The 12,409-nt window shown below is 39.6% G+C and overlaps 1 protein-coding gene across 2 annotated transcripts in view; it reads left to right on the forward strand.

The window, feature by feature from the left end:
- Positions 1-819: 819 nt before the first annotated feature.
- TTN (titin) overlaps positions 820-12,409 on the forward strand; it is a 274,055-nt gene continuing 262,465 nt past the window's right edge. For both annotated transcript variants that reach the window (XM_037044363.1, XM_037044362.1), the window contains exons 1-6: positions 820-977; positions 3,211-3,314; positions 5,472-5,675; positions 7,160-7,447; positions 7,869-7,954; positions 8,045-8,289. In XM_037044363.1, the coding sequence (XP_036900258.1) occupies positions 3,224-3,314; positions 5,472-5,675; positions 7,160-7,447; positions 7,869-7,954; positions 8,045-8,289 (914 nt within the window). In that variant the 5' untranslated portion in view covers positions 820-977; positions 3,211-3,223. The remainder of the gene's footprint in view (positions 978-3,210; positions 3,315-5,471; positions 5,676-7,159; positions 7,448-7,868; positions 7,955-8,044; positions 8,290-12,409) is intronic.

Here is a 12,409-nt window from a genome sequence, read left to right on the forward strand (position 1 = left end):
GCGTGTCCATAAAAAATAAGTAAATAAACATTTTTTTAAACCCTATGGATAATTTAAATGTAAGACTTAGCTACTCATTAAGAAACAGTATGTGCCTATTTGTGAATATTAATGACATGAAAAATGAAATCTGACAAAAATGAAATCATTATACGGTATAGACTAAATCTTAGCAGAGTTCAGATTTGGCCTTTCAACATTAACTCTTGCAGGGCCGTGTAAACACTTAGCTCATTAATATTAGCAAAACTCTCCTCAAAGTACAAGTGGATTCTGGAGAATATAGGTAGTACAAACGAGCTCTCTTCAATTCTGAGGTTTACAGCCAATGATTCTTCAAAGAAAGTGAAGTCTTATGCGTGAGATAAATTCCCCCCGTCTGTTCTCATGATTGACAGGTACATTTGGTTGGTCTATGGGGGGGAGGAGACAGAAATGGGGCCTGACTCACAGGGCAGAGCCCTCAGGTTTGGGGCTTTTTTATGACTTCCCCGAAGTCTTCTGTTGTCCCAAATTCTCCTCAGACCAGTGTTTTCAGATTTTAGCATGGGCAATAAATGCTCTCCTCTAAGCCCTAACACCGCTATTCTTTAAACAGAGTTCTTATTTCCTTGGTAAAACCTCTGCTGAGGTGCTAAATTTAGCACTGCCAATCAGAAGAACAGGTGCTAAATGACACAACCAAGTAGGTTCCTCTCCTGTCGTGCTGCCCTGGGACAGCCAATCACCCAGGGCCCTGCCCTGAGCATGTGGGGCTGTCAGCAGATCCGGCAAATAAAAGGCAGGGCCAGACCCTGACTCTTGAGCAGTCGTGCATTCCCAGCCTCGCCTCGGGTGTAGGGATTGCATAGAGAAGCAGTTGAGAGGCTCACTGATTCATGTCAGAGATGGTCCAACAAACCAACTCTAGATAGGACGTCGTTTCAGAAGCAACCTTGGGCTTAGTCCCACTCTTTGGGGCACTCTTGAGAAATCAGGTGAGCAGCATCTTTTCTTCTGTTAATGGGAGAGCCGCCTTCTAACTGATCTCCCGTTCCCACTTCTCTTTGTATGCTTATGCCTAGCTAGAGATGTTTGTCTAATTACTCACTGCTGGTGCCAGTCCATTGTTTGAATGGGCTTGTTAAATTCTGTTTTAAAATATGTCAACATTTCTCTTTACAAAGTTGAATGTCGTAGCGTATCAGCACAGTCAGCGGTTAACATTGTTTAAATGCACCTAACATTCCTAAAGTGTTCAAGCTGAGGTCTGAAATGGTGATAGAAATGTTTGCTTCTTTTATAGACTCTCTTTGTCTTTTGGAAATGTTCAAGGTTATATTCCTCAGTGATAAAGTGAGACACACCAAGAATAGCTCTGATAAAATGCATGTGGTATCAACTACGCCCCGATGACTTTTTAAGGGAATCCACTGCTGAGCTGCCAGTCGCAGGACAGTGACAGAACACTTGCCTGCTGTCCGTCAACACTGGGCAGTTTATTTTGGGAGCCTGACATTTAAGACGCATACCTCCTGCCCCAATTAGACAAAGGCCTCTGAAGAGCAAGCGCTAAAGCAACAAACGTTACTTGGACAAAAGGAGCAAAAGACCAATTTAGGCTTGTTAATTGCAATATATTTAGAAAGTTGGGGGGGAAGGTATATAATTGTTTTCTGAACTACTCAGAGTAGTCTTACTACATATTTTAATTCAACTCACAATCAAATTATAGGATATGAGATAAATGTTGGTGCAAAGAAGGGTAAGAAATAATGTTTCGGGGACTTTTTAGTTCTAACTACACCTGCATTTCCCATCTTCCTGGAATTAAATTAGTAATTGCAAGTTACTAGAAATGCATAAAAGGTATAAAATAATACAGCTATTTTAAGATGCACTAGTTTGTAAACCAAGTAGGGAAAGGGTTAAGTGCAAAAACTTATTTATCCTAAAGATAATATGCTACAATAAGGAGTTCTTGACAAAAGTGTCCCAAAAAGCTTTTGGATATTATCTGAATTTTTCAAATACAAATTTTATTGTCTCAGAGAACTCTGGTTTTGTTTTCTTGTAACTGAGTAAAAAGCTACAATAAGGTACCTTTTAGTGAACAGAGAATGTTATGACAAATAGTAATGAAACAACTGATAATTGAGAATCTGCTTTTATATTAGAATAATGGAGTGGTCCCATTAGATAATGGGGTATTTATGCATCAGAAAATTCTTCACATACTCTCTCTGAAACTGATAGACAAAGTACGTTCTTCCACTTACCAAAAGGACTGACTGCAAATTTCATGTTCATTTCTTTAATTTTGAATATTTACATTATAGAAAAACACAGGTCTTTTTTCACTTACTCTACATGTCATACCAGCCTTCTATTTTTTTTTCAGTTTGTACATTGTTCCTTATTAACAATAAGAAACCGTATTTTTCTTTCAGATCTGTAATAAAAATTTACCCTCCTCACTTACATTTAAATTTCCCTGAATATTTACCTCAACAGCAGCAACACTTAACTGAGCAGGGACATAGAAGAAACACAAAGAGACAGGAAGAACTATATGCTTTCTACAAAATGTTTGCAACTTGGATGAGGCTTGCCAAAACTTTTCGAGTAGGGAAAGACATTGCAAAACTTCCATTGCTAGTTTTGTTGGTGATTTAAGTAGTCACCTGAATTACTTAAGGTAAAAATGCCTGAATCTATGTCAATTTTATCAATATAATTACAGTGAGTGAAAAATAGTGGGAGGAAAGAAATACTTTAACTACTGTTTCTTAAACATTGAACTGGTGCAAAGATTTATTTTACACTTCCACACATTTATAGTTCTTCATCACCAACCCCTTACCCTGCTACTCCAACTTTGCTTTTATCTGACGAGGAGGACCCTAACCCAGCTTTCCCACCTTTGCAAACCTGAATTTCCCTCCTTGACCACTAGGGTACATTCCTTGCTGTACCTACCTAATTTTTTTCCACATCCTCTTACCTTCGCTATTATGTTAGGCTTCCCAGTAAACTCAGAGGCTGACTGTTCAGATTCTAGTCACAAAAAAGAAGGCCTGCCCATCAGGTGGCCCTGTGAGGGCCACCATGCAGGCCCACAAATGACCTGTGGAGCAATCTGTTTGGAAAATGTGTGTCTCTGTCATCTACCAAGTAGCTCCAGAGCAACCCTTAGCTGTGACATCTAATTTATTTTCTCTTCATTTTCAGAGTGCCTGAAAAGATGACGACCCAAGCACCGACGTTTAAGCAGCCGTTACAAAGTGTTGTGGTACTGGAGGGTAGTACCGCAACCTTTGAGGCTCACATTAGTGGTAAGCTCACACATGACCACATTCTTTGCCTCGCCTCCTCTCAAATAAGTTAATTTCACTTCAAGTTTAAGGCCTGCTTTTACATTGTAAAACTGATCCGACTCTCTGGAAGGGTCGTTATAAGGAAGGATAGACCATTCATAGAGTACTGACAAAAATCTGATGGTATAATGGCTTGAAAATGTTTTGTTCATATTTATAACTCTACACAGCAAAATCATTAGCATTGGATTAAAACTGATGTCAAATCTAGCTGTTAAGTAAGACCGGATTTGGTCATTCTATTTTTGACTGCATTGCAAAGTCAGATTAGAAGCCAAGAACGCCAGCCCGATAGGGGCTGAACACGGAGCTGCTGGCCAGGCAGTATGGGCCTCCCCAGCCTGTGTGCTGAGGCATGGTTGTCTTATATGGAAAATTGCATACAAATACGGCTGACTTTCCTCAGAAGCTGAACTTTCAGTGATTAGCTAACTCCTAATTATTTTATTCTTTTATTTTCAATCTTTATTAAGTGGTTCTAATAAATTAAAATATTTTTGATCATTGAAATAACAGAAATAATATATGTTGCTCTTGTCTATATATTAAAGACCATCAAAAAATGACCCTGGAATTTCTTTTTCTGTTTCTTTTTTTTTCTTTTTTCTCCGTTGTAGCTCAGTTTAGGAATAATTCCATAAAATACATGACTTATGATAATATGTTGTGAAAAAGTGGGGACAATCTACAAACTATATTCTATATAATCTCAAAATCACTTAATCAGTATTGTCTACTGTAGTATCATAACCAGTCTTTTAAAATTATATGGATTAATTGAAAATCATGCTTGATATACCTCCCTATGCACTTTGTCTCTTTTTTTATTTTATGGCTTATAATAAAGATATCAAATAACATTTTTTCCTTTTTTCCTTTTGTTTTCTATTTTATGTATCAATCTTATGCATAATTGGATAACACTGTGTTACATTGCAGAAATATATAATCATTATTTTCTATTTTATATGTATATAGACACCGATTTAATTCTTCTCATGCATGATAAACTCAAACAGACTTCCAAATAATTCACTTATTTATCTTTTAAGGCTCAGTAACTTCTGAACTGAGCAGAATACAGATGGCTTCAATGGGAGTTTTGCCTGATTGTGAAGTCGTGGAGTCTGGCTTCTTCACAGCTCCTCGCCCCTTCACACTATGTGCTCATAAACACTTAAAAAGGCGCCCCTGAAAATACTTGATACCCAGGAGTTAGTCAAATAAACTATTCCCTGTCCACAGTGAGAGACTGGCTAATGTAAGAACAACAAAATAAACTTTCTCTTGGTTATCTTGAAGGAGGCATTACCAGCTTTCATGCCCATGCAAAATAACTTGTGCTCAGAATTTACCTTATGCCTTTGGACTGCAGTTTTAGTATAATTGAAACATCAAACCACCTCCATGTAGTCGGAGATGGTTTATAGTGCGTGGAGAGAATTTGGCTCTTCTACCTGCAACTCCAGCTGCGTGTGTTGCTCTGAAAGACTAGGTTGGCTTCTTCTCTTACTGTATGAGGACCTGTCTCCCTGTGGTAGGGCATTTTCGCTGCTGGCACATTTGAAAGGCCGGGGAGCTCAGGAAGACAGTGTTCCTGTAACCTCAGGGGAGGGAGAAAGGCGAGCAGGTCCTCTTGCGCTGGTTAAGCAGAACTTGTAGATTCCTTTGCTGCGCTCCCTCTTCACTTGACTTCCGCAAGGACCACAGTCACTTGTCATTTCAAAGTTTTCTTGGCTCTTCTCTTCTATAAATCGCTTTTCTGATTTTAATGATGCCCATTAAACTGCCCTGGCTGGAGGGCAGGAGATGGAAATTGTCGTCCTCTGCGCGCCCCTGAGAGCCGAGGGACCTTGGACAAATCATTGAGTCTCTTTGGCCTCAGTCTCCTCCCTGTAAAACGAAGACACTGGCCTCCACATGAACCCACACACTTTCCTAATGGTTTACAAGTTTACACTTTTATCATGTCTGTCAAGTTTTCACTGTCATTACATAGCATTGCCCTCTGGAGAGCTTTTCTGGTTAGGACAAGGCAGTGCACACAGCAGGGCAGTGCAGAGGCCTTTGCGGTGGCCCACTCAGACGTAAAGGGGAATTGTCTCTGTGCTCCAGGTTTCCCAGTTCCTGAGGTGAGCTGGTTTCGGGATGGCCAGGTGATTTCCACTTCCACTCTGCCCGGCGTGCAGATCTCCTTTAGCGATGGCCGCGCTAAACTGACGATCCCCGCCGTGACTAAAGCCAACAGTGGACGATACTCCCTGAGAGCCACCAATGGATCTGGACAAGCGACTAGTACTGCTGAGCTTCTCGTGACAGGTAGGCTAGAGGGGACCCGCCCGTCTTCTGACCCCTCCCCCCTCCCAGGGCGTCTCCAGGACTTGGGGGCCAGGGGATGCGCAAGAGTACTGAGCACGAGTACCTGCAGCTGGAGTCTAGCTGGAGCAGGCCCCACGGGAGGCTGAACTAACAGCAACACTGTTTGCCACGTGGAATTTCATCTTCCTCCCAAAACATAGCACAAATGTAGCTGCAAATCAGTTTCTTTATACACAGACTTTGTTAAACACTCAAAAGTATAGTAAGGAAATATAAAAAATTCTGTTTCTCAGCAAGGAGAAAGGCTCGGAGCCCTGTTGGAAAGCCTACCAGTGAGATATGCATATCTCTAGGAATTCACACGTTTTAACAAGCTCCTAGATGATTTAGATGCAAGTGGTCCACACACCACCCACTGAGGAAACACTGCTCGGGGCTATAAAGTTTACAAATCTTCATTTCCAATTTCTGAAAATATTACCCAGTAAACATGCACACAGAAAAAGGCAAATGCTTGTTTATTATTCAAATGTGTGATGACACAGTTTCCCCAGAAAAGTTGTGACTGATCTTCAGAGCGACTGTCATTTTCTCCATTGTTTACTTCCTGATAAGACACCCATGCACAGAACATTGCATGGCTTTGCCTGTTGCATAAAGATGTCCTTCATGAGGTGCATAGTGTCATATATGTTTAGCACTTTTGAGTATAAGGCTATAATTGATTTAACCAGAAGGTACATCAGGTCACATCAATTATGAACTTTAACATACATCCAGAAAATTTACAAGTGGAAAATGCACGGGGTTGGCGGCATCTACTATTTTTTGTTACTCAAAAACATATCCAAATTAATCCCACTGGCCCTTCACATTTATTTCTTTCAACATCATTAACAAAAAAATCCCCTTTTTGTAGCAGAACTGACAGTAAATCATGTCATTATTTGGACTAACATTTCAAATGCAAGTAAATATTTGGGTTATTTGAATAGTGATCAAGTTGGAGACAAGTTCAGGTTTTTTTAATTAAGTGAAAATTTAATGATCCGGTAAGTCACAAGTGCACCTGTCAAAACAACTATTAGAATTCATTTTAATGCGACTTACTGAAATATGAAAAGTTACCTTAACATTTTAATGTAGTGCTAGATGTAACGTTGGGAGGAAGTGCCAAATTCTCTAGAAATGTTATAAGAAGATCTAGGCTTTTAAAAAATTAGATGTGGTGGCCTAGAATGGCTAAACAAAACAAAGCCAATAAAAATAAAATAAAACATGGCGGCAGAATTGCCTTCTGCCATCCCCTGGCTTCATTCTTGCTGTCCTCTGCTGGATGAGCTGGGCTCAAGGACAGTCAAGGATGTCTGCTTCAGCGACTCATCGACTGGTTTTGGAATCCCAGAGCTGTGACTGTTTAAAAATAGCCTTTTGGAAGCGCCTCAGCCAGCAGTCCTGATGTTCTTTCTTCTCTTTCCCCGCAGCGGAAACAGCGCCACCCAACTTTGTCCAACGACTGCAGAGCATGACCGTGAGACAAGGAAGCCAAGTGCGACTCCAAGTGAGAGTGACTGGAATCCCTACACCTGTGGTGAAGTTCTACCGGGATGGAGCTGAAATCCAGAGCTCCCTTGATTTTCAAATTTCACAAGAAGGCGACCTCTACAGCTTACTGATTACGGAAGCATACCCCGAAGACTCTGGGACCTACTCAGTAAATGCCACCAATAGCGTTGGAAGAGCTACTTCGACTGCTGAATTACTGGTTCAAGGCACGTGCTGGAGGCTGAGGAACGGGGGAAGGGGAGAGGGCTGACTTAGGTGGGGTGGGGGTCCACCTGCCTCTCCTCAGAGGCCTTGAAAAGTCCCTGAGATTCTCAGCAGGAGCTCAGAATGAATGAAACAAGCTGTAGTTATTAACCCATTACAAACTACAGAGTATTTCAATTGTGTACATTTTCAATTTGTTGGCAAACAATGAAATTTTTGAAAAGTGGTTCTATGTAAATTCTTTCTAATAGTGAACATTTTCTATTTTTAAACCTAATTAATGTTCATACAAAATCCAAAACTTTCTGCATTTTCCTCCATTGGGACACCTAGAAAATTTTATTGAATTTGTGGTCAGAACGAACCCCTTTAAAAATGAGGCATCGTGCCCCCTCCTAACTATTTACCTTTCCCTTCCTGCAGGTGAAGAAGTAGTACCCGCTAAAAAGACAAAGACAATTATTTCGACTGCTCAGATTTCAGAAACAAGAGAAACCCGAATTGAAAAGGTATTTTCTATATTGTCAGGGTTCCAGCCCTTCAGACCATGGTTTCACCAACTTCCTCCCCCTCATGGGCTTTGTTTTTCTCGTTTGCAGAAGATTGAAGCCCACTTTGATGCCAGATCAATGGCAGCCGTTGAGATGGTCATAGATGGTGCCACCGGGCAACAGCTGCCCCATAAAACACCACCCAGGATACCTCCTAAGCCGAAGTCGAGGTCTCCCACCCCACCGTCCATTACCACCAAGGCACAGCTGGCGCGACAGCAGTCCCCATCGCCGATCAGACACTCCCCTTCCCCGGTCAGACACGTGCGGGCACCGACCCCATCTCCTGTCAGGTAAAACTGCTTCAAAGAGATCAGGTCATTCTGTATTTTTTGATTAGGCTCATCCAATAAGAAGGGAACTAGAAGAAGGCGATAAAAAGTGTACAATGTGATAAAGGAGGTGAACAGAAAGGGTACTGAATCTGGCTTTCATAAATTTTCACTGTCCACAGGTAAATTGGAGAACTTTGTAAGCTATAATCCCAAATTCTTTTTTTAAAAACTTTTTAAAAAGATTTTACTTATTTATTTTTAAAGAGAGGGGAAAGAAAGGAGAGAGGGAGAGGAATATCAATGTTCTGGTTGCCTCTCACACACACCCAACTGGGAACCTGGTCTTCAACCCAGGCATGTGCCCTGACTGGGAATTGAACTGGCAACCCTTTGGTTTGCCGGCTTGTGCTCAATCCACTGAAGCACACCAGCCAGGGCCTAAATTCCTAAATTCCTATTTGTACATCATTTAATAAACATCTGCTTTATGGGTCCAAAACTAAACCAAAACAAAACAAAACACACACTGAAATGAGAAGAGCCCACAACTGGCTGGATGCTCTACATTCAATCAGCCTGATCACTCACTACCAATGTGATTTCGGAAAATAATTACAATAGTTAAATAGTCGCTACTATGTATGGACCACTATGTTAGACATTTGATTGGCACTCTATGTATATAATCTCATTAAACATTTAAAGTGACCTGTAAGAATTATCACCTCTAATTTTATAGATAGGCGACTGAAGCTAAAGAAGTTAAATAATTAGCTTAAGATTGTAGTCGTGCCATGTGTTTGTCTTTTAAAAGATTTTATTTATTTATTTTTAGAGAGAGGGAAAGGGAAGGAGAAAGAGGGAAAGAAACATCAATGTGTAGTTGCCTCTCATGCCCCCTACTGGGGACCTGGCCTGCAACCCAAGCATTTGTCCTGAGACTCAACCAGCAACCCTTTGGTTCGCAGGCTGGCACTAAGCCACACCAACCAGGGCTTAGTTGTGTCATTTGTAAATTAAAGAGAATCGTGACAAGGATGATCTAAAGGTACGTTGTGGGGATTTGATATAATCAGGTAAAAGTGTCTTATAAATAGAAAATAATTATACAAGTGTTCTTATGCTTTGAGAATAAAAAAAGCCTTTCTAATATTTTGCATATGCTTAAGTTATTTTATGTAAAAAATAAAATGGTTTTCTATTTTTAGTTAATATAAAGGTATTTTAGAAAGTGGGCATGTATCATCAGGACCCAGAAATTATATAATCAAGTATAAATTATAGACTGCAGATTCAAAACTTTGGAATTTGGCTTAACATGCTGACGTTTTTTATGTGATGAACTAAAAATGTGCAAAGTTTTGAGGAAACAAAAAAGTCTTTCTTGATCAATTTGAATAAATGTTTTACAAGTAGAGAAAGTTCCTGTGCCAAGAAATTTGTAAAAGAATAATAAGTGGGTAGTTGACCTAAAATATATTCAAAGTGTGAAGTTACTCTAATCAAAACCATATGCTATTGGTAGGTGATTAGAAAATACACCAGGAGAGCAAAACAGAGAGTCCAGAAATAGATTCAAATATTCAGGAAATTCTATATATAATCAAAGTGACCTTTCAATTCAGTGGGGAAAAATATTTTACTTGATAAGGAATGCTAGTCCAATTAGCTATCCATTTGGAAGAAAAAATACTAACCTCTACCTCACCATTTACAAAATTCCTTGCAGCATGACTAAAGAGGTAAATTAAAACATAAAAACCAGCCCTGGTTGGTGTGTCTCTGTGGATTGAGTGCTGGCCCTGCAAAGCAAAGGGTCACTGGTTCGATTCCCAGTCAGGGCACATGCCTGGGTTGGGTGCCAGGTCCCCAGCAGGGGGCTCATGAGAGGCAACCACACGTTGATATTCCTCTCCCTTTCTTCCTCCCTTCCCCCCTAAAAATAGATAAACAAAATATTTAAAAAATAAAATAAAACCAAAACAATGAGAAGAAAATTGAAGAAAACATTTTTGGAGAAGAGCCTTAAAAATAGATCTACAAATTCAACTACATAAAAATAAAAACTTGTCTATGGCAAAAGCAAGGTCATGGCTAAACCAAACAGGCATTTGTAAAAATATTATAAAGGTGCCTCTTCCTCAAGGTATTTCACTGCCTCTGCCGTAAAAGTGTGCTAACCCAAATTTACGGTGGCTGCAGTGTGAACAGCAGAAGCCTGGGAACAGCACATAGCCTGCACAGCCATGCGCGGAGGTGCTCAGTAAGACCCTGCAAAGAAGCAGAGGGCAGACCATGGATGTGGGGAAGTGTTTGCAACACTTACGACAGACGAGAACTAATATACCAGGCACATTAAAAAGCTTGCATGAATTAATTTTAAAGAAAAACCAAACAACACATTTTAAAATTACAGAAGACAAACATTTCACACAAGATGCAATTTAAATGTCCAATAGATATATGAAAAATTACAGATATATCCCAATTTTTATTATATTGACACTTTATTTTTTAGTATTTTATTGTATTTTTATTACTTTTTTAAAATATTTTATTTATTTATTTTTAGAGAGAGAGGAAGGGAACGAGAAAGAGTGGGAGAGAAACATCAATGTGTGGTTGCCTCTCACGTGTCCCCTACTGGGGACCTGGCCCGCAACTCAGGCATGTGCCCTGACTGGGAATTGAACCAGCAACCCTTTGCTTCACAGGCCCATGCTCAATCCACTGAGCTACACCAGCCAGGGCTATTTTTATTACTTTTTATCACTGTTTTATCTCCATCTCCCCCATGCCCCAGAATCATCATACCATTGTCCATGCTTATGAGTCTTTTTTCCTTTTTGCTTGATATTGTCCACTTTAAAGATTAAAGTATTGGCAGACACTAATGTGAAGCCTTGAGCAAGAAACTCAGTTTAAGAAACATACCTAGCTAACAGATATAAAGTGTTCTGTCTCAGGCTCATCCCAAGGTTGCACAACATGAAACCACAGGCAGGCCAGATGTGATTTGGGGGACGTAACAACCTGACCTTATTTTAAATCTCAGCCTAAGGGCCATTTAGAATCACAGGGCTTCCGTGACTCCATGGCCAATTTTGAGTGTTTTAACAGTTCTGGAAGTTCATTAATAAAAATCCCAATCACTTGGCCCCCCCAAATTTCCTTTTAAATAATTAAGAATTAAAAATATAGATATGTAGATAAAATAATGATTATCTAAGATAGACTACTTTCTAAAACGTCTCCTGGTTTAGTCTTGATTTTTTTTGTGGTAAAGCAGGGCAAATGTATTTCACTGAATAAGGTGCATTGTATCTAGCTGTGACCAGGTGATTATTTTTTATTGTAAGAGCAGAAATAAGCACTTGCCTATAATGACTCAAATTACACTGATTTTCCCAGTTATGGGCTTACCTGCCATCTGCAGCTGATCACACACATCATGCTAATCCCACCTTTAACTCTTTGAACGAAGCCCCCTGTGTACCAGGTACCACAAGAACAAGGCACACGTTGAAACTTGGAAGCATATGTCACTTTTCTTTTCTTCAGTTGGTGTAGACCCAAATTATTCTAAACTGGTCTTTGTCAGATTTTCAAGGCAGTCACTTTCAAAATAAAGCCATGTTTTCTAGATCTCCCTTTAGTTGATTATGACTCTGTGTATAAAATGTCAATTGATTTTCACCAAAAAACCCTTTGCCAAAAAACGATGAAATATTTCTTCATTAAACTTGTTAATATTGTAATGTTCTGTTAAATTACTCTATAATTTAGAGCAGGTATCAACTGGAACTTGAGCCCTAATTAGAATAATTGTTTCACTTATGATCAATATAAATTAAATACCCTATGTAAACATTTTCCTGTATGAAGCAGTTAAATGCAATAATAAGGCAATACTGCCACCTAGAGGGTAACATGTATACATCTCATTGATTAAATTATGAGAAACTATCTTAAAATAGTTGACTAACCCCCAGAATTGTTGCTCTAGATTAGGAACTATCTTTTTTGTCTGTAAGTACAAAGATTTAGCACACATATTTTTCAACCCATGCCATTGCACTTTGGACAAACACAAAAGGCAATGAAAACTATTTTTGAAGAAGCCATGTTAGTCTATGGC

Source organism: Sturnira hondurensis, unplaced genomic scaffold, assembly GCF_014824575.4.
Source record: "Sturnira hondurensis isolate 20B ecotype Veracruz unplaced genomic scaffold, ASM1482457v3 Scaffold0004136, whole genome shotgun sequence".
Lineage (NCBI taxonomy): Eukaryota > Metazoa > Chordata > Mammalia > Chiroptera > Phyllostomidae > Sturnira > Sturnira hondurensis.